Below are 22,095 nucleotides of genomic sequence, written 5' to 3'. Positions count from 1 at the left end.
GGTATTGGAATTACAATGTGAAATACTTGAATAGGAATTGTGCTGTGAATTGGCACTACATCAGTGAAACTTAACTGAAACTGAATTGAATAAACAATGAAAACATTTCTAAAAGAGCCTAAAAATAAACACAAAAATGAACTAGATCTGCTGGATATTGAAACAAAGCCAGTGAAGACTGATGAATAGAGGTGTGGTAAATTAAAGATAATAAGATAATTTGTCGTATAGAGAAACCGACATGGTGCTATATTATTTATTTTTAAGTTATTATTAGTAAAGGAATTAACAATGCACATGTTCGATTGAGCTGTTCCAACAAGCCATGAATGCAACAAATTATGAACAATAAAAGGATGACCGTCATAGTAAACGCAGCAATAGGGCTGCAGCAAATCTATTAAATTAATTACCAACTATTTTAATAGCTGATTAGTCGGGTAGAGTAGTTATTTTATAATGAAAAACAAGGCCAAATCTTCTGACCTACCTATAAAGTTATTAGAATCTGCAAATTTAAAAAGTTTGAGACATGGACACAGCTTTTTCAAAAATGAACCATATCCAGCTTCTCTATACTTAGCTTCGTAAATATGAATATTTTCTGGTTTCTCTCCTCCGCTGTGACAATAAACTGAATATATTTGGACTGTAGATAACATATTTGTAATCTTGGGCTTTAAAAAACACCAAAGTTATCCCAGATTTTTATTTATTTATTTTTTGATAACACCAAAGTGGAAAATAATGAACAGAATAATCAACAATATTTTTTGCAGCCTTAAACTGCAATAGCAGAGTGCTTGTAGAACCAGCAGCAATATTAACAGTAGATTCGTAGCAGTGTCAATAATAGCAGTAGTGACAGTAGTAACAGTATGAGCAGCTTTAGTTGTAGCAGTGACGATGTAGTAATAGTATTAGCAACAGCTGTAGTAGCAACATCAGTAATGGAAGTAGTAGTAGTGGGGCAGAAGCACAGTAGTAGTGTCAACCACAGTAGTCTCAATAACGGAAGTAAATACTAAAGTAGTGATGGAATGAGAAGAGTTTTTGCAGGTTTGTAACCGACATTAATGCAATAGAAGCATCCTCTTACATCAGCTTTGTCATATGTGTGTACGTATAATACAGTTCCTCCATCAAAACACCTGTGATACTTTACTTCTAGCGGCTCCGTGCTGATTGTCTGAGCAGCAGATCGATGGTGTGTTTATCGGTGGATGTCTTTGAAAGGCTGCTCCGTTTGCTTTCGTTTTCCTGCCCCGTCGGAGCGCGTGCGCTGCGCCGTGCTCGCTCACACTCACTGTGCGTGACGTCAAAACAGCATGGCGGTCAAGGTGACTTGGGCATCTCTCTCTTAGCGATTTTGAAACCTCTACTTTTCCGTGTCTGCATGTCTTCTGTGCGTTTTGTCGACTTGGAGCTGCCGAGGCCAGACTCTGAGCTCCTGCCCGGGCAGAGTGTCTCGGATGCGGTGTAACATGACGCCGTAGCATCCCTGGGTTAGCTGCCGCCCGGCGGCGGATGGCCTTGATGAGACATCCACAACCTCGGAGTTAGCGACACGGAGCTAAACTGCGAAACGACTCCTGTGATAAAACCACAGCCGCTAGCTTAACTCGCGTCTTTTCACAGTAGTCGGCTCTTTATTTGCGTTCATCTCCCGCATTTTGCTGCTTTATATGTTAGCATGTCGCTGAATCGGTTTGTGTCCTCTTCACGAGTAATCTTTGCTTGCTAGCTGGCTATCCGGTAATGTTAGTTTGTGTCTCTGTACAGACTTGCCTTGTTGGCTTTTCCACTGTTAAATTAGCTGCCTCACTTGTTTGTTTGCCGAGGTGTGGTCGTTGAGCTTTGATTGTGTGTCGTTGCTATCGCAGTGGGTTGTTTCTCCTTGAAAGCAGTGGACGTTTCAAGGAGAAACAACCGAAAAGCAGTTTGTTAATTTAGAGCCCAGTAAAACCTCCTCTGATCAGCAGCTTTATGTGAACTGTGAAATTAACTGAAACGAAAAATGCCATAATGTGAATTTATTGTGCTGTTTAGGTGCAATCTACCAAACGCGGGGACCCGAGTGAGCTGAAAACAATCTTCCAGAAGGTAAGACTTCGTCTTAACAGTAATAGCTTTAAATATCGCTTTGGTCAGCGTCCTATTATGTGTGATCAGATGTATTTATGAATCACCTCTGTACGAGGACAACGGCACACCCAGGACTGCTTTTATTTAGTGAAATAACTTGTAAGCTCCTGTCATGGGGTTTAAATTACAGCAATACCCTCAGACTGCTGTAGTTACAGTAAGGCCAGTGTAACTCTGACTGAATAGCTGGGCCATGGGTTCATTCACCTGTTAGCCTAACATTGTTTTTATTCAGACAGAAGTTGAAGCCAAAACATAATTGCAGTTGATACGTGGTTTAGCAAAAGGACTTGTCTGTTTAGTGGTTGTCGCTGCCTGTCATAGGAATGCGTTGGTAGAGGATGGCTGCTTTCTGAACTGTCAGGCTTTTATTCTGAAGGTCCAGGTTTCCAGTCTGTGTTCAGGTTTCAGGATTGTTAGATTTTACAACATTGACTTCATCACAAACTTTTACAGCCTTGGACGTGTATGTCCTTGTCATTTTGTGGGTCAGGGAGCACTGTGCCACAGGTGCTCATGTTGTGTAAAAGTATTTGCATATCAGATGATACTTAGAATGGTTTGTGTGTCTGGCCATGAGATGTAATGAGAGACTGCAATAAGACTTAGTTAACCTTCACCTTACTCCTCTGCTTAGTGCGTGGTGAGTGTGTGCCAGTCATGTGGGCCGGCGCTTTTAGTATGCCGACACGGGTCAGATATCTTTAAACGCTCAGGCCGAAAACATTTAGTCCTGTGCTTGCAAGTGTGAGCTGCGATAATTTTGACATGTCATGCTACCACTGCAGGTCCAGTGACCTTGGTTGTTCAGGTACAGCACCAACAGCCAGCACAGTTTAGTGTGGTGACCAGTAACCCAAGAATGGTTTTGTGAACCACTAACCTCAAAATAGGCCCATCTTATCTTAATTCAAATGCTTTTGTTAATCTGTCACAAAGTCAGAGTGGCACTGAGAGAAGCTTTTATTGTTGTTTAATGTTGTGCCACTAAATGTGATTTTGGAGCAAAGAGCCTGTAGTATGTTGTATATTGTAATGCCTGTAATATTGTCATGCTAGACCAGGGGTGTCAAACATGCAGCCCGCAGGTTAAAACTGGCCTTCCAGAGGATCCAATCTGGCCCGTGGGATGACTTTGCCAACTGTAAAATTACAGAGAATTATTGTAATCGTTTATCAAATGAAAAAAGAAAAGAAGTCGGCATCCATAAGGGGTTAAGTATTCATGCTGATGCTGTGTTCTGTTTGTCCCTCAGTATGCCAGTGTAGTGGACAAAGATGGAGAGAGGTTTATGACCCCAGGAGACTTTGTCCAGAAATTTCTTGGACTACACACACAAATTCACCACAACCCCAAAACTGTACAACTCATTGCTGCTGTGGCCGACACCACAAAGGACGGGTATGTACTGACACCAACAGCACACACACACGCTCACAGCTTATCATCACTTATTGATGATTTATGTAGCCATGTCTGAGTGTAAGTAATGTGTAAGTAGCTGCCTTTACAGCTCCTTACTGACAACGTAAATCTCCCACTGAGGCCTAGTTCCCACTCTGTCATCGTACGCAAATTACACGCACACAGGTCATGTGATGTAATGTTTAGATTTGTTCAGAAATTTTTTCAGAAAACGTAAGAGGCAAATATGTTTTTCTTGTGCCAGAAATGAAAGACTTTTTCTGTAAGGTGTATGTAATCTCATTTACTGGTTGGCTTTTGGTTGGTCGGTATGTGCTTTCAGTAACAAGTAAAAAAAAACGTCACTGTGAACAGAGAAGCTGTTGTGTTTGTTTGTCTGATGTGGCCCTTTAAGTAATACTGTGTGATCTGACTATTGCTCCATTCCAAAATCTTAAATAATGTGTTTAATGATTTAACTTTTTTTTTTCTTCTGCCCACACACAATTGCAGGCTGATCTCATTCCAGGAGTTTCTTGCCTTTGAATCAGTGTTGTGTGCACCCGACACTCTCTTCATTGTAGCCTTTCAGCTGTTTGACAAGACTGGAACTGGAGCCATTTCCTTCGGTATGGGCCATTGTGTTAAGTTCATATTAAGTTCATGTGACTTAAGTTAAAACAAAGAAAAGATTATTAAAATATTGTTATTTTATTATAATTAGATGTTCTACATTTCTCACACTTGCTTGGATTGCACTGAAGCCACCCCTGATGTGTTTGTGATGAAACACACGACTGATGAAAACAATTTACATGTTTTCCTGCTGTGGAGAAAGAATTTCCTAACAAGACATTGTTCACCAGATTACTTCTTGGGCTTAGTCGTTACACACGGACGAATTTACATAATCGCGCTTATGCTCCGTTCCTTTTTCCTTCTTACCTCTGCTTACTTTCTTACGTCATACGCACAAAGCTTTATGTTACAACATTGAAATGCTTTGAAGTTTGTCCAGAAAATTTACCACAGATTTTGTTTGTGCTGCAGAGAATGTGCGGGACATCTTCAGCCAGACCACAGTGCATCACCATATTCCCTTCAACTGGGACTGTGAGTTCATCCGCCTGCACTTTGGGCACGACCGCAAGAAACGCCTCAGCTACCTCGAGTTCACCCAGTTCCTGCAGGTACACTGACCGAATGTGACATTTGTTGTCTCTGTTTGATTTTCTCAGACAGCAAGTTTTACTTTGTCTATATTTAGACTCAGCCTTGTGGTGTCGTGTTTTTAGGAGCTACAGCTGGAGCATGCACGCCAGGCATTCGCCCAAAAGGACAAAGGGAAGAATGGCGTCATCTCTGCCATGGACTTCAGTGACATTATGGCCACCATCAGACACCATATGCTCACACCCTTCGTGGAGGAGAATCTTGTCTCAGTGAGTGTTTGTGTGCGCAAGGGGAGCTGACTCATTGTATAATTCAAGGCTAACGGGGACAAAAAGTGATTTAATCAAAGCCTGAAAACAATACTGCAATTTTGATCTCTGGCAAATAGAAGTATAATCCACTCGGACCTCTGGTGTTACAAAAACCTCCATCCTCAGTTGAGGTCAGATCCTCATCCATTTCCTATTTTTCTCCATTTTGTGTTGAAAATTGCAAGTACATTACTTGTGATTTCAACATAGCCCTGGTTCATTTCTTATTTTACTCATCTTTCAAACTTTGCTCAGGTGTCCTCTTAATGACAGGTGTTATCATACTTTCACACTATTGTACCTGGCCTTTGATGATGGTGCTAAATATTGTGGTAGACCACCTCAACTACCACATAACAGCAAAGATCCTGCTTCATTTTTAGAGCAGTTTTTGTGAGCAGTTGATTTTTTTTAAAACGCGTCTTTTGAAAACCAACGAAACAATTATGGTACAAGTCCAGACCATGCTAACAACATGGTAGTATCATGTGTCAGTTAAATTAAAGGTATTCCTTTGCTCTTTGGATAAAGAAAGGAAAAAAATACAAAAAAAAAAAAAAACGTGGTTTAGAGTATTTAAAGTTGACATCTTGGCCTTAGCAATAAGAAATGCATTTAAAAAACAGTATCTGATATGTGCTACTGTTCTTCCACCAGGCTGCAGGTGGCAGTACCTCTCACTTGGTCAGCTTCTCTTACTTCAACGCCTTCAACTCCCTCCTGAACAACATGGAGCTGATCCGCAAGATCTACAGCACTCTGGCAGGCACACGGAAGGACACGCTGGTGACCAAAGGTGCACAGAACGTTATGTCACTGTGATCGTGTAGTTTTCCTCTTCAGCCAAGATGGTAACAAGTGCCAAAAACATTGGCGTGTTTCTTAATAATAAGACATTGCTCTCTCATCTCTCTTTGCAGAGGAGTTTGTTCATGCTGCCAACAAGTTTGGTCAGATTACTCCAATGGAAATTGACATCTTGTACCAGTTATCAGGCCTTCACTCTCCGTCTGGGTAAACAGTCACTCTGCTACTTTGCCAAAGTCTGCAACAGAAGCTCAAATCCTTAAACTCAACACGAGCATGTTGCTGATATTTACAGAAACTATTATGATCTGTATATATGACATTGGTGTTAATAACTGGTACATAAATATGTTTTTCAGACGTCTGAACCTTGCAGACATTGAAAGAATAGCTCCATTAGAGGAGGGATGTCTGCCTTACCACCTGGTCGAAACCCAAAAACAGGTAGGATGCTTGTAGCAGGCTGTGTGCACAACTCCTTGTTATAACTAAGTCCTGCAACTGACGTAAAACTAGATCAGCAGTTAACTGTCTGTAAAATATTGTACTGTATCACACATTCCATATTCACACAGTGAATGCAGGATTTTGTCTTGTACAGAAAACAACTTTCTATAGCAATGGTATAATTAGCATTATCTAAAGTCACCATGGTCACTCATGTTTTTCCATCAGACCCACGGAGACAGTTCCAGGCCTGTGTGGCTCCAAGCTGCAGAGTCAGCCTACAGGTTCACCCTGGGCTCCATCGCTGGAGGTGAGTTATCCTGTGATCTGAGACAGATTGCTGCCAGACACACACACATCAGCATCTGATATCTTGTTTGAAGGAATCTGTTCAGCCTGAGTTTGTGTGCGTTTGCATAGCCACGGGAGCGACAGCAGTGTACCCCATCGACCTGGTGAAGACTCGTATGCAGAACCAGAGATCCACAGGATCCTTTGTTGGAGAGTTGATGTACAAGAACAGCTTTGACTGTGCAAAGAAGGTGCTTCGTTACGAGGGCTTCTTCGGCTTCTACAGAGGTGGGCAGAGCTCTGATGTGCTACCAATATTATCCACTTGTCTGTATTCACAACATGAGTGATGCAGTTTTTTGTGTCCTGGCTGTTTTTTTTTTTGTTGAGTCATGTCTTTTCACTGTGTTATTTTTCCTCACAATACCATTTATTTCTTAAACACAAAGTTCATTTTGCTGAAAGAAATCTTTGTACTTTTTATGAGCCAAATCTGTAATTCAGAGTATTTCATAAAGAGCACTTCAGCTGTTATGTCACAGATTCAAAGTTTTCTGTCCATCTTTGTCTGATTATAGCAGAATTTCTGTTGCTCATCTTGGCCTGTGTTGCATCATACTAATTACAAAATTCTCTGGTTGTGATTGGCCTTTATATGTGTGCTCTTGCATTCCTCTTTCAAAGTTCTCATCTTTCATATCTGCCTCTCTTTGCCATGTTCTTGTTTTTAATCTTATTTCCTCTTGATTTCTTTTATCGTACTCCTTTTTGTCCAGTATTGCTAATGAAATGAGATTCTCCTGTCACTCATTCAATCCCCCCTGTTGCCCTCCAGGTCTGGTTCCTCAGCTCATAGGCGTGGCACCTGAGAAGGCTATCAAACTCACGGTGAGTACCTCTCCTCACATACGCAGTGCATAATCCTCCCCCATTTTTATTTTCCAAAAGGTTGAAACTTGAAATGATTTTGACTGTTCTCGTGCCCCTCCGGCCAGCACGGGTAGCTGCTGTGTTAGCCATTGTCGTTTGAAGTAGTAGTTTTTCTCTTCACCGACTCAGTCAGTCTCTCCCTGCTTCACATGCAGACTAGTACATTTAGCTATTAGCATGTTTAACCGATCTATAGTTAATTTTTTTTTTTAAATGACTGAGGAGAGAGAGAGAGAGAGAGGAGGCTGCTGGAGAAGGAGAGGACCTGACTCAGATGTAGGCATTGAGATGTTGACTGTAAAGAGGAAAAAGTACAACTTTCATTCACCGTGGCTAACGCAGTAACCATGGTTGCGGTGCAAGAGGAACGCTATGCTTTTAGTGTTAATTGTGGCCGATCCATTGCAGGCAACTCTCAGCTTGTTACCTGGTCAACATAGTTGAAGCTCGAAACTTTGACACACAAAATCTGCAGAGGCTGACTGAAACACTGAGTGCCTACTCATGTCTTCTCAGCGCTTAGATGAGAAAAACTGCTCAACAGAGGAGAATAAAATGGCCATTGAGTTCAACGCTGCCTATAACATGGTGAAAAAGGAACTCCGGTTTGATAATAAAATTCTAATCCCAGATCACACTAGTGAAGAACAGATTCAATGTGAATCCAAACCATGCCAATGACACATCTTATGCCCAGTTTAAATGAATGACACCAGACAACTTCTGGGAAAAAATTGGTCTATATTTTAAGAATTAAATATTTTGCAAGACTGAGACATTGTCATGCAAGGGTGATTAATGCCGTGCTGTACCCGAAAAAGGGTGCAACCTAATCATGTGCTGATGCTACCAACTTTCTTAGCTGGTCGCTTCGGTGTCATCAGTGGAAGAGTTAGTCTGGGATGTGAGTAAGACGATAAAGCTAAAGCAAAGTAAATGTAATATTATATAAAAGAACTGTGTGAGGGCAGCTCCAGAAAAGTAGAATTATAAATTTTTTTAATTGCTGATACTGTATTGTCTATAGCCTCATGTCTACTTGTTTTTGTGTCCCACAGGTGAATGACTTTGTGAGAGATAAATTCACCACTAAAGACGACACAATTCCTTTATTTGCTGAGATTTTGGCTGGTGGCTGTGTAAGTATCAGGTCCCAAACGATTCAGTATTCCCGTCTGTTTGTGAATGCATCAATGAATACTGTAGATACATTTAGATACAGTCTAAAATACCCAACAATGTGCAACCTTAGTTTGTTAATGCTTTAACAAATCATTTGTGCATGTAGACTTTTGTTGCATTAACTTGCTTGCAGACGTCCAAATGACATTACTAACAGTGGAGGCAATGCTAAATTGCATCCAGAGCAAAATTCTCAATGTCCAACGCAACGTGTTTTTTTTCTGTTTTTGTGTTTGATAGCGTTGTTCATCCTTACACACATTGGCCCAGCACTCCTTACCGTCCGAGGAAATGGCAAAGTAAATGGTTGATCAGGATTTAATTTTTACTTTTGATACTTTACATGAGCAAGACTTGGCTCCCACCCCTGAGCTGCACACATGTCACATGCAGGAACATGCAGATTTCTTTTTTTTTTAAACAAGTGTGTGATGAAGCGCCTATTCTCCTCATTTGTCCAGGCTGGAGGCTCTCAGGTGATCTTCACCAACCCACTGGAGATTGTGAAGATTCGCCTGCAGGTAGCAGGCGAGATCACCACCGGACCTAGAGTCAGTGCACTCAATGTGGTCCGTGACCTGGGCTTCTTTGGGCTCTACAAGGTAGTTCTCATAGTCTCTTCTTATGCTGGTCAGTCAGAACAGGACAAGTAAACATATTAGTGCTAAGAGCAGGTTTTTGTCACTGTTGGAGCTCTGTTTGGCTCTCAGTCTGTCTGATATTTATGCAGTTTCACTTTGCCTCACTCTTTGACATTTGTCTGTTTCTGTGTGTCTGTCTAGGGTGCTAAAGCTTGTTTCCTAAGGGACATCCCTTTCTCAGCCATCTATTTCCCTGTGTACGCTCACACTAAGGCTTCCCTAGCTGATGAACAAGGCAGGGTGGGACCTTTGCAGCTTCTCAGTGCTGGAGCGATTGCAGGTAACCTCTGATTATGACTCACAACTCCAGGAGTCGGTCGTAACATGATCTCTTCTACATGAGGAAAATGTGTATCATCAAGTTGACATTACAGCTTCAGACTGAGTTAAGAGTCACAGCTAAACAAGCTGGTTGTTATTATTATTGACTGCTTACTTCCCCTTAAATCTTAAAGATCATATCTTACAAAGGTTTGAATTTCATCAGACTTCTTCTTAACTCTCCCTCCCAGGTATCCCTGCGGCCTCCCTCGTGACGCCTGCTGATGTCATCAAGACGCGTCTGCAAGTGGCAGCGAGGGCAGGACAGACGACTTACTCAGGAGTCATCGATTGCTTCAGGAAGATTATGAGAGAGGAAGGCTTCAGGGCTTTGTGGAAGGGAGCTGGAGGTGTGTGGCTGTGTGCACCTGGACCAACAAACAGTGTGTTTCAGTGTGTTTTCACATTCCAACCATGACGAACTGTTTCTCTTTTCTCCAGCTCGTATGTGCCGGTCCTCTCCTCAGTTTGGTGTGACGCTGGTGACCTACGAACTGTTGCAGCAGTGGTTCTACGTTGACTTTGGAGGACAGTAAGTTGATCTTTTCTTGATAAAAGGAGAACGGTTTGGTCACTTTTGTAACATTTACTTTAAGTAGCTGAACAGCTGAAAAGTAGACTGGGATTGAGGCTGGGGAAACACATGTGAGGACATTGGAATTTTAGTATTTTTTATTTCATTTTCTGTCATAAAATATGTGTATTACCTGTTTCTCTATGCTGGACACATTTAAGGGTTACCAAAATTAGTTGTAGATTTTGTTTGCTTTCTTTCCTGTGTACACTTTAGAGTTCATGAGTTCAACAAAAATACAAGTTGCTTTACTGTAGCCTTCTCTATATTAACTGAGAATATAGAGAGAAGTTTGAAGTGAACTTTGAAGTGATGCTTGCTGCTGTTTCTTACATTTTTAGTTTACTGTTTCCCTCAGCAGAGGAACCACAGATGTAGTTGATTACTTTAACAATAAATATATTCCACTAACTTTGACCATTCGAAATCAAAACATGTCCAAACAAGAAAAGCACTAAGAGTCCAGTACTCCGCCAAGGCTGCCCAGTCGTTATATGATTTCCTACAGTCCCGATAAGTCCACAGCGATTGATTTGCAGTAGGATCGCAGTCATGTGATCGTCAGAAGGCAGCTGACGTAGTGTTCGCTTGTTGTCATAGTTAGTGATGCCATGCTGCTATCTCGCAATGACACAGACATCTTTTACAAATCCATGGATCCAGACTATAAGCCACATCACTGCCAAAATCTAATCAGGTGGTCCTTGTGTCATTTCTGACCTTCCCTGAAAATTTCATCCAAATCCATTACTCCATTTTTGAGTAATGTTGCGCACAGAAAGACAAACATACGCCGATCGTCACGTAACTCCACCGTGTTCCTTGGCGGAGTGATACTGTCTGTCAACATTTAGAGTGGTATGTTCAGGTTTTCTCACGTGATAACTTTTTCTCAGTTTATGAAGTCATAACATACAGTTTTCTAAATGCTAATTTTGAATATGCTGAAAACTACTTTTCCTTTTGTTTGTATATAAAGATGTCACTATGTCTGTGCATTGATCATTCCTGTCCTCTCCTCTCTGCAGTCGTCCGGCAGGATCTAGTCCCACACCCAAATCTCGTATCTCAGAGCTTCCTCCCATCAACACAGACCACGTCGGCGGCTACCGCCTGGCTGCAGCTACCTTTGCCGGTGTGGAGAACAAATTTGGCCTTCACCTGCCTAAATTCAAGTCCTCCGGTGTGGTTTCCATACATCACCCAGAGCCACCAACTGCCACGCCAGCTCAGGCGCCATAGAGCTCTGAATTTAAATATCACTTTGCCATCCCTCTCCACCACTACCAGGAGCCAGACACTTAGATAGACACACAAAACAAAGCACACAGTTAACACACTCCACAAATAACGGGGCCATTAGCTTAGCGGCAGACAACACCAGCTCCGTCGAGGGTGTTCTCCTTTGGTCAGTAGCCCGCCGTAGCGGTGGAGAGCTGGCTGCAGCTACGTATAACAGACGGCGATGGGACCAGAGCGCTGACTGTGTTGTATCTTCAGTGGCTGTATGCTCCTGGCAACTCCATCCTTTATGTTCTTCTCTCCAGCATTTGTATAAAACTGGGCCTTGAGCACTCCTCTTTCTCTCTCATGAGTAGCTGATATGATTTTTATTCTGTTTTCTGTCTGATACTCAGTATGAGTAGGACTTCTCTTATTGGACAGCGGGCATAGAAAATAATAGATTGATCTGCACGGTGTGTGGGGCTTTGCTCTTGATCTCTCCTCACACAGGAGGCTACAGAGTGTACATATTGTATAACTGTACTGAGAAAATGTTACAAGACAAAGTTCTGTAACATTCAGTCGGCATCATTACACAGTAATTGTAATGTGATGGCAACATGGGGCCTTTGGTCCCGGTCACAGAGAATCACTCTTACTGATGTACAGAACTTTTCAATTATGTGTTTTCTTGATTAAACAAGATTCATGAGCAGAGAATTAGGTATTAATAAATTAAATGTATCTCAAACCAGTCATTGTATTTTAATTAAATAAATCATCCATATGGTTTTAATTTTACCAATATCTCGAGTTTTATTCCAATGGGAAAGTGCAACCATGAACCGCATCAGGAGCAGTGACAGATAAGAGAATACAGTACAGTCTATGAGGAACACTGATCTTGTTCATTGTACATCAAATACGGTTGCTATTGTGCATTTCTTTTGTAGCTTATTTTAAACATTGACTTTTTTTTTTTTTTTTATTAGCTAGGTGAGGTTGGATGTTGCATCATGGATGGAATGGCAAATGGAAGTAATGATAATCAATTCAGGTTCTGTGCTTTCCAACCTCAATTTTCAACTTTTTGCAGTTTATTTAGATCCTCTTAAAGAGAACAAGCCAGGGAATTGTTTCTACTTCTCCTTACACAGATACACAGTATGAAACAATAACCTTTGGTACTCGGGGGAAAAAAAACACTTTAACTGAACTAGTGTCTATAAATTCAAACTGCAGATTTTACCGGTTAAAAAGCTTGTAGTGCTAAATTTCAGGAACGTACTATTCAAGCATTTAGTACAAAGCAGCATTTTTTTTTAAAATGATACACAAAATATTTAAATAAGTGCAACCACCATAATAAATATTAAATATTGTAGTGGTTAAAATGTGACACACTTTTGCACAGGCCAGATTGTGCATGTCTAAGCACCTTAGCCGTTTGTCATCAAATTCAAGAGGATCCGATAGTGGGATGTCAGCTTTGTTTTTTCCATCCTGTTGACAGAGGTTGCCAGCTGTGCACAAAGTGTGTCTGGAAAATACTAAAACATGTAAAAACACTCAAATGGTAATAAAAAGGTGCAGGTACAAAGGTTTGCATATTTAAAAAAAGGGCTGAGTTGGTTGAGGCCTCAGGAGAAGAGCAGTTTCTGGAGCCCTGAGGATGTTATCAAAGCTAGAAGTTCAGAGTCGACAGCTGCCATCTATGCTGAAAATCACCTTCTTGTATCCCTCTAAGTTGATCTTTCAACACCTTAACTACGGTTCCTGTACAAGTGCTGCTACACGTGACGCTGAGTGTCCCTACAAATCTAAAACCTTTAAAGACACATTTAAAAACACATCTAAAACATTTCTAAAGCTGTCATCTCTATCCATTCTAGCTCTGCACATCTCCTCAGGCCAGTTTATAGAAAGTGGAAAAGCGGAAAGCCAGAGAGGAGACAGAGGAGCTCCTCTGATAGTGTCATGTACATGTCATGTGCTATACAGGAGTGTAGTGTACTGGAAAGAAATTTATGAACAGTTGCTGGGCGGAGGTTTGTAGCATCAGACGTTGGCCAGTTCCTCAGCTTCATCCCGGTTCTCGTTTATCTCAGCCAGCGTCCTGACGAAGCGCGTCCACTCGTCTGCCTTGGGCACGCAGATTTGCTGCAGGAGAGCAAGGAACAACATCACACATTGAGCAATGAGTTGGAGAAATAAACAGAAATCACCTAGAGAAATAACCAAAACAATCTATAGCGCTATAAGAGGGGCTGACATCTCACCTCTCCTACATCGTAGACCTGCACCTGTCCCTCCGAGTCCCCGGTGGCGATCTCCTTCCCAGTGTGAGACCATCTCACACGGTTCAGTGCTGGAGCTCCATCCACACACACACTGGCAGTAGGAACCTAGAATATAAACACACAAGCTTACACAGAAGCAGAAGCTAAGATGATCACGACTCAATCCCAGTCTCCAACCTAAGGAGCGAGCACTAAACCCTCACAGATTTAACAGACCTCCTAGTTGCTGTGCTTAAGTGTGTGAGGGCTCAGAATAGTAGAAATGGGACACACTGTCATGACAACACACGCTGCTTGACAACTATGTATTACCACAGGAAACAAAAAAGAATTTAGACTCGTGTTTCTCATAGTTTCATTTGCTGCTCAGTTGATCACTCGGTGAAGGAACACCTTTAATTCTGTGCAGATGTCTAAGTGAAAATACAAACAACTCTGTAAACGCGCAACAAATAACCGCAGCAGCGAGCAGCCAGACGCTGTCACTTACAGATAAACTTCCTGGCAGATCTGTTTGTTGCACCATCTATGCTTGGTGTTGGATACAGGAAAACCATGTTTATACATCCCCAGTTTCACTATGGACTATGGGAAAGTACTTAAAGAAAATCTAAAGATGTGTGGAAAAGAAAAAAAGGCAGAGCACAGCACTGAAAAGTCAGAATCAGCGCTCATGTACTTAGCAGAAATGTGCCTCAAAGCCAGTGAGTGGGGAGACTGGGATTGGGCCCAGGTGTACTGTGTGACAGCTTGCAAAGTGGTAATAGATCATATTATTGCCATGATTCATTCTCCAATTGAGTGCAAGAATTTCTGTGCATGTGTGTACCTCAGTATCATTGTTGAGGTTCCACAGGTCCAAACGTCCAGATAGGTCCACACAGGCGAACAGGGCAGGATGTGTCGGAGACCACATCGAATCATAGACGTAGTCACAGCTGTCCTCGAATGAGTACAATGGACGGGTACTCTACAGTGGGAGAAAGAAAGAAAGAAAGGGCAGTGGATTTATGTTAAGAAACAGGACTAGTGGTGCCTCTAATACTACAACAGTGTATGACTGTGTATGTCTGACCTTAGTGCTCCAGAGTTTGACGGTCCAGTCGAAAGAGGAGGAAATGAAGAGGTGAGAGAAATCGACAGGTCCTCCGGCACTGTGGCAGCTCAGCCCGGTGACCGGACCATGATGGCCTTCAAACACCTCAGTAATTCCTGCCTTACTGTAAAACACACACAAGACAGCTATGTTGACCTCCACTACTTCCTCAGATTTTACCAACTGAACTCAAAGAAATTTTTAAGACATTAGTTGCTCATTTGTTCCGAGAGGACTCACCTGCCGTGGCGACAGGCAGTGTAGACAGAACCGTCCTCGCTCCCCACCACAAAGTTGTTCACATCACCCAGAGGGAATGCCATGGAGGTGACAGCCACCGCCTTGCTCTGTTTGAACACCAGCTCCAGACTGTCCTGCAGGGAAAACACACACAGTCTCAGCAAGAGAAAACAACCGTTGCGTCTAACAGCGTGTCTTCAAGCAGACATACAAGGCCAGCGTACCTGTGGCTGGGAGAGCATGTCAAGACTCCAGGAGCACATCTTGCCATCAGTGGAGATGCTGATCAGGTTATTAGCGTTTTGGGTTCCTACTACGTTCACACAGTAGACGGGGTGCTGAGAAGACCAGAGACAAGTTACTTATACAACATAGAAAAGTCAGTCGGGTACAGGGATGCACAGAAAGGTGTGAGCTTTGGTGCATTACTGTGTGAGCGGCTGCAGACAGGGGAGTTCTCTGAACAGGGGTGCGCTTGTTGCTCCTGTTGTCCCATAAGACTATTTGTCCAGAGTACGTCCCACCCACCACCAGGTTGGGGTGAAACTTGGCAAACCCAGCAGACATCACCTCAGACTACAGAAAGACAAAAATAAACCTTGAATTGTTGTTTCCTCCACATCTAAACTCCCACAAAAATATCTGAGAGGCTTTGCAGAGCAACAGCATGTGAGTTCTTCTTACCTGGCAGTGGAAGATGTACTCGGGTGTGGCCTTCTTGTACTTCATGTTCCAGACCAATGCCACACCATCAGGCTCATGTGGAGCATCCTCGTTGTTATTGTATGAGGCCACCAACAGCTCTGGATACTGAGAGGAACATAGCAGCCAATATCAGGTGTAGACAAGATAAAGTAGTGCCTCCCAAGATTCACTGAACAGAATGAATCTACTTAGTATTTAAAGTTTGCCTTTAATCCAGATTTAGACTTAGAGTTTACATATAGGCAGTAACAAGGCTGGAAATGTAGACAGGACTCCTCAGGTTTAAGTAAGTGTCAGCTGGAGAGACTAACTCTCTACCAGAAGTGCTGTTTTAGACACATCTGAACCCCGGTTACCTGAGGAGACCAGTCGAGACAGGTGACCACTCTGTTTTTGGTCCAGCGCTCATCTGCAAACTGTCTGTTCAGAACCAGTTTTGCACCGGCCTGCAAGTCACTGGACGGGAAAGAAAACAACATATGTCAGTTCTGTCAGTGCATTCATTTGTGACTTAATTTCTATCGACAGAATTCAGACAGATTTTTTTGTCATGTGCCTCACCCCTCCTTATCTTCTAGATCTCTCCCGCTGTAGTCGAAGCAGACGTCCACCTGCTCAGCCAGAGCTCTCTCCACAATTCTGCTGCCGCGCTCGAAAAACGACAAGAACTCGTCGGAGTGCAGGACCTGCAGCTTCTCCTCTTCGGTCAGCTCCTTGGGGGTGTCTATGCACAGATAATTCAGTGTCAAAAGGAGAAGAAAGCTCATTACTGGCAACACATTACTAGATGCTTGTCTCCCTGGCAGTATTCTAAGATCATAGAAGTTTAAATTAATTTTATTTTTCTATTAAGCAGCAATTAAAAACACAGCTGTCTTTCTGCCACAGAAACAACTATGCCATTAGAGGTTAGTTCACAAATTAACAGTTTACATGTTACAAATTTCTGTCCTTACCCTCATCCTGCTGTTCACCCTGTTCATCTTTCTCCTCCTGGTTGTCATCTGCTGTTGGGGGAGCAGCTATCTCCTCGTCCTCTTCCTCATCTGGAACACACAAAGATGCAAAATAAATTTAGTTTTTACTCCGTTTCGGTTCAGCCAGGATGAAAGATTGGGAAAAGCGTGTTTGATTACCTGCTTTTTGATCGGTGTGTGTCAGTGCCTCTGTGGGTGTCTGTGTTTCTTTGGAGTAAGACACCATTTCTTTGGGGACAAAGTCCACTTGGGTCACTTTGGACATGCCGAGTCTCACAGCTCCACGTCTACACATACATACCATCATGGAAATAAGCAGATGCATATGCAGGTTTGCAGTATGAAACTGAACTGAATGTGAATTTCAAATGTATAGACATAAATAGTGATGTACAGACATATTATTAACACATTTGGACAAATCTAAGATGAAACCACAAGAACTGATCAAAGTTGGAAGACAAGCTAAAGGAGAGAGGAGGAGCAGTACCCCAGCAGCTCAGAGTCGGAGTGGAGTTGCAGAGTAGAGGGGTCAGGATCCCAATGCAATGTCCTTTATACAGCCAAACCACCAGATGGTGTTAGTAAGAGAAAGACAGGTCAGAGAAAAAGAAAGAGGACAACAAGAGGATGAAATTAAACACAGGAGACGGGCAAAAGGTGAGCCACGTAAGAGATGGTAAAGACGGGAAATACAGCAAAAAGAAGGCAAGAAAGACACAGAGAGAAGAACGGAGTGTGTGTTAATTGAGAAACATCAGCGTGCCGGTGAAAAGGCAAAGAGTAGACAGGTCAGAATTCATCAAAGTATAATTACCATGTTAATGCACACACACTTAGCATGCAGGTATCTGACTAAATCACATAAAAATGACCTAAAATAACCAATCCTCATCTCTCTCTCTGTGTCACACACAATAACAGACCTTGGTCCTGCGTTTCCATCCCCAGAATCTTGGCTTCCTGCATCGCTGCCCACTGATTTGTTGGAGGGAGACATGGGGGCAGGGACTAGGTAGTGAAACAGACACGTATCCTCTGTTACTACCCTCAGGGGCTGAGCTGTGAACATGTGTGTTTGTCAGTGCGTGAGTGATGGGTGATTGAGTGAGTGAGTGAGTGAGGGAGGGAGGGAGACAGTAAGTGAGTGAGCGAGGGAGGAACAGAGGTACGGAAGAAGTGTGTGAATGAGTTTGCATGCAGTAAGAAGGACAAAACACAAAAGGACAGACAGAGGGGAGAGAAGAGAGAATGAAAATAAATGGCAGGCAGGTTTTAGGTGTCATGCACATAACATGTAAAAATGTTCAGATATTGTGTTGGGGGGGGAGTAATGAGACCGAAACCAAGCTAGACCAGAAAGTTAAGAGACTCGTGTAAATGCTGCTATTCCAACAAGCACATGAGCAGACAATTATGGTAGATAAGTGGGGGGTGAAAGGTCAAAATAGAAACATGCTGCTGTTGTGAGTTTACCGTGGGCTATGTCAGGGGTGATGCCAACACTCTGCAGCAGAGCTTCTGCCTCCCTCCTCTTCCTCTCCAGATCAGAGTCATCATGGCCGACAGAGGATCCACCCGCATCACCTCCACGTTTTGAGTCTCCCTACAGAGTACAGAGCGCATACAACTTCAGTATACTATTAACAAAACGATATTATGACCATCTGACGTATAAAACGGCTCTGGAACGCTTCGTGTCCACACTTACATTTTAATAACATTAGCCTCAAGATTAGCAGAGAGCTAGCGTATATTAGCTCGTCCTAAAATGCTTTAGTGACTGAACAATATTAATGGAGTTTAACGTTCATCAGGACGATGATGGTTGCGATCATCTGAATGAAGTTAACATTAAATCCGGTGCAAAACAGCTAAACGGGATCCGTTAATTTATTTCACCCGAGGAGCGTAATGTGGAGGCATCCTCACCTCCAGCTACCTGCATCCAGCTGCTGCACAATAAGCACATCTGTTCACCATGATCATTTTGGAAACCAAAACAATGACAACATCTCATCATGTGGATGAAGAGTGCTGCACAGCCTTGCAGTTTCTGCTGAGACTTCAACTAGAAATTGAAGATATAATTTCTGTCACGTACATCCTTCTTCTTCTTCTCCTCTTCTTTTCTTTTCTTCTCCTCTCGAATCTGGGCGATCCGTTGTTTCTTCCTCTCCAGCTCGGCCTTCAGCTCACTCTTATCAGACATGCTGAGGGAGGGAGAAGGTTGTTACCTGACATTGAAGACATCTTACCTAAAACTTCAACAAATAATTTCATTCCTTTCCCCTGTTTTAACTCTCTTTTAGGAGTATTTTGAATGAGTTCATTCACTCTATTCATTTATGAGCAGCACTGGCAAAGACCATCATGCAAGTAAACACTAGCTTATAGAGTGTTAAGCAGGCCTGCAACTAACAGATAGTTTTACTATGAATAATCTGCCAGTTTAACCTTTCTGTGTCCTGATTTTACATGACCTCAGAATGGAAATTAACAAAGCATGCTTGAAACATTACTGCTTTTACTGTTATCTAATAACTGTCATCACTATAACATCATGATTGACAACAAAGACGAAGATTATTCACAAAAAGACTTTTAGGCCGAGGTAACTGTAAAACTACAGCTGAAATTATGAATTAACTGATTAGTCACCTGAAGGAAAATAAACAAAAATAACTACTTAGAAAACTACTCAACTGAAGCAAAAATAACAAATCACACCAAGTTTTCGGACTGTCAAATGCAAAGGTTTCCTGTTGTACAGTCACACACTCTAACAAACTAAATATCTTTGAGATTTGTACTCTCTGTTGGATAAAGAAAGTAATGACTCATTATAGACAAACCAAATTAGAGAATTCTGTATTAAACATGTAAAAACATGTAAATTATTTAATAATAGAACTGCTGCAATTAGTCCATTTAATCAATGGTGCTGGTGTTGAAAATTTGTCAATATGAATATTCTTAATCAACTCATTTATTTTTACTTGAGTTCATGACAAAAAAAATGTTTGCTTTAGATTCACAGTATAATTGTTGTGTCAATCTTTGGTCAGCGCTACAGGTTTAGACGATGGCAGCTGAAGCCAGCTTTGTTAAATGTAAAACTTTCCAAAGACCCAAAAAATACACTGAAAAGATACCATGTTACAGGAATTATGAACTATTGTCCATGTTTTCCCCTCTGTCTTATAAATTAGTTTTTCAGTATGTAAACCTCCCACATCAGTGTTGCAGTTTTGCTATTTGGATTTGTGCAGAATTGCACAGTAGGTAGCCGTGGGCCTGTCACACTGGGAACATGTGAACACCAGCCAGCTGTGGATAACAATGTTCTCTTTATCTGTTTTCTCCATTATGTCACAGATGGTGTATTACTGCATACATGTAAAAACTAAATAGAAGCTATATAGAGAAGAGGCAAGTATTACTCTCAGTTATCCCAAATACATTTAGATTAGTCTTACATATTTATCCAAGTTAAAGCTATCAGGGCTTTAAATAATAGAATATTTAGTCATATCAGCATATATAACAAACTGAGGCATTAACTCCTGTCCTCTTATGTGTTTCGTGGGTGTCCACAACCGAGATGCCCAACACCTCTCCCTCCACCCACTGTCATAACTGCAGATCAAAAATAAATAGAACCAGCTGCTATGCTTATTTTAACATTTTCTTTAGTCACAAATCGCTAATTTGGTTGATGTTTCAACGCATTGCTGTTTTTTGTGTGGCCTGAGATTTGTCAAACATGTTTATAATTTAATTAGCGGTTCCACTCAGTGCCGACAGCTAGCTGTGTTAGCATGCTAATCTCCATGGCAGCCGGCGGGCCTACAATAACTGACTAACGGTAACATAGTAAACCAACGCCCGAGCTCCTCTGCTTTGTGTCAGAAAATAAGAGTAAAAATGACACAGTTATAACGGCAGAATTAAATACCTGATGCCAGAAGTTAGATTTAAGTCGTCAGGTGACAAAAGAATCCACTTTCGTGAACGTTAATGCTGAAGACAGATGATGGAGGAGGACTGATGATTAGTGATGGTCCTCTGATACCCGAGGCTTCGACACATGCGCTGTAGCTCATGAAGCAAACGTATCGAGCCACTGTGCCGAGGCGTGGTTTGGTCACGTGACTCGTGACGTTTGAATCACTTCAGTGACGTTTGAAGCACTCAACTGCTTCGAATCACCTGATTGGTTCGGTTTGTTATGTGAATCACTCAGCGGGATCGAGTGTTCCGGGATAGGAGATCCCTATTTAGTGTTGTTCATTTGAATTGTTTTTCGCAGAATAGATTGGTTTTTTTGCTGTTGTTTTTGCTTTGAGAGTTAGTAGTATGTCAGAGTTCGTATTTCGTAGAGAATAGATAGATAGATAGATAGATTATATATATATATATATATATATATATATATATATATATATATATATATATATATATATCACCACCCCCATGACACAACACCTGGCACAGAACCTTGTCATGTGCTTAGCTGACACACTACAAACCAAAGAAAAAAACAGTTTACTGGCTGTTGCTACACTTGTGGCTCTGCAGTTCAAAACTTTTGGATTCACCAATCAGAGTGGCAGCCAGTGTGAAAGAACATTTAATAACAGAATGCACAACAATTAACATAAAGAATGCCAAGCAGCAGTCATCTACATCACAAGCACCACCACAGCCTCGTCCTCCACCACCAGCAGCACCTTCCACAGGTATTCTTTTTCTCTTCTGAATAGGGAATGACTGACATTTCTGGTGATGATGATGATGATCTTCAATATTTTTCAGTTCAACTGTGGAGCCTATTAGACGAAGACGCAAGTAGAGCCTGGCAAATGCAAAGCGCCACAGTGAATGCAATTGTAGAAAGAACGGCAGACCCACTGGCTTACTGGGCAACCCACAAAACTGTTTACCCAAACTTGTACAATGGAGCCAAACATTTCCTGTGTACCTCAGCCTCATCTGTGCCGTGTGAACAGGTTTTTTTTTTTTCTAAGGCTGGGGAGATAGTGAGTAAAAGAAGGAACTGCCTGAGTCCCAAACAATGTTCCCTGTAATTTTTCCTGAGTCTGAGCAAACACACAAACTCCCTGAGCGTCCCTTGGACCACTGTGAGCAACATCAGATGTGTTCACTGTGGTCACACCAGCATCACATCCATTCAAGTTACATGGTTCATTAAAAGAATCAAATTACAGCATTTACATTTCTGTTAAAACACTTTGTCAACAGGAGCCAGTTGAAGGCTGCAGTGATTTTAGTGACACTACAATGTATAAGAGTGAAGTTATTG

At 41.9% G+C, this 22,095-nt stretch overlaps 2 protein-coding genes across 5 annotated transcripts; one reads left to right on the top strand and one right to left on the bottom strand.

Annotated features, from left to right (window-relative positions):
- Positions 1 to 1,240: 1,240 nt before the first annotated feature.
- Positions 1,241 to 12,252, top strand: LOC111576808 (electrogenic aspartate/glutamate antiporter SLC25A12, mitochondrial-like). Its single transcript, XM_023282709.3, has 18 exons — positions 1,241 to 1,340; positions 2,050 to 2,103; positions 3,402 to 3,547; positions 4,064 to 4,179; positions 4,601 to 4,740; positions 4,846 to 4,992; positions 5,692 to 5,830; positions 5,955 to 6,048; positions 6,201 to 6,285; positions 6,517 to 6,598; positions 6,709 to 6,867; positions 7,415 to 7,467; positions 8,568 to 8,648; positions 9,153 to 9,293; positions 9,474 to 9,612; positions 9,845 to 10,003; positions 10,095 to 10,185; positions 11,256 to 12,252. The coding sequence occupies exons 1-18, from the start codon at positions 1,329 to 1,331 to the stop codon at positions 11,467 to 11,469; spliced, it is 2,052 nt and encodes a 683-aa protein (XP_023138477.1). The 5' UTR covers positions 1,241 to 1,328; the 3' UTR covers positions 11,470 to 12,252.
- On the bottom strand, positions 12,242 to 20,884 carry LOC111576809 (dynein, cytoplasmic 1, intermediate chain 2a-like). Of its 4 annotated transcripts, none has more exons than XM_023282710.3 (17): positions 20,728 to 20,884; positions 18,874 to 18,982; positions 18,246 to 18,375; positions 17,696 to 17,831; positions 17,260 to 17,322; positions 16,929 to 17,056; positions 16,749 to 16,838; positions 16,354 to 16,516; positions 16,149 to 16,248; positions 15,772 to 15,897; positions 15,517 to 15,663; positions 15,312 to 15,425; positions 15,088 to 15,221; positions 14,827 to 14,971; positions 14,581 to 14,721; positions 13,731 to 13,856; positions 12,242 to 13,611 (listed from the first exon to the last, which is right to left on the bottom strand). In XM_023282710.3, exons 2-17 carry the CDS (start codon positions 18,979 to 18,981, stop codon positions 13,510 to 13,512), a joined length of 1,953 nt encoding a protein of 650 aa, XP_023138478.1. In that variant the 5' UTR covers position 18,982; positions 20,728 to 20,884; the 3' UTR covers positions 12,242 to 13,509. The 4 variants fall into 4 exon arrangements, with proteins under 4 accessions (XP_023138478.1, XP_023138479.1, XP_023138480.1 ...); XM_023282711.3 differs by having other exon boundaries at positions 17,696 to 17,780; XM_023282712.3 differs by lacking the exon at positions 17,260 to 17,322.
- Positions 20,885 to 22,095: the final 1,211 nt, after the last annotated feature.

This window comes from Amphiprion ocellaris, chromosome 10 (assembly GCF_022539595.1).
Source record: "Amphiprion ocellaris isolate individual 3 ecotype Okinawa chromosome 10, ASM2253959v1, whole genome shotgun sequence".
NCBI classification, from domain to species: Eukaryota; Metazoa; Chordata; class Actinopteri; family Pomacentridae; genus Amphiprion; species Amphiprion ocellaris.
This window is presented reverse-complemented; position numbering and strand designations above follow the sequence as displayed.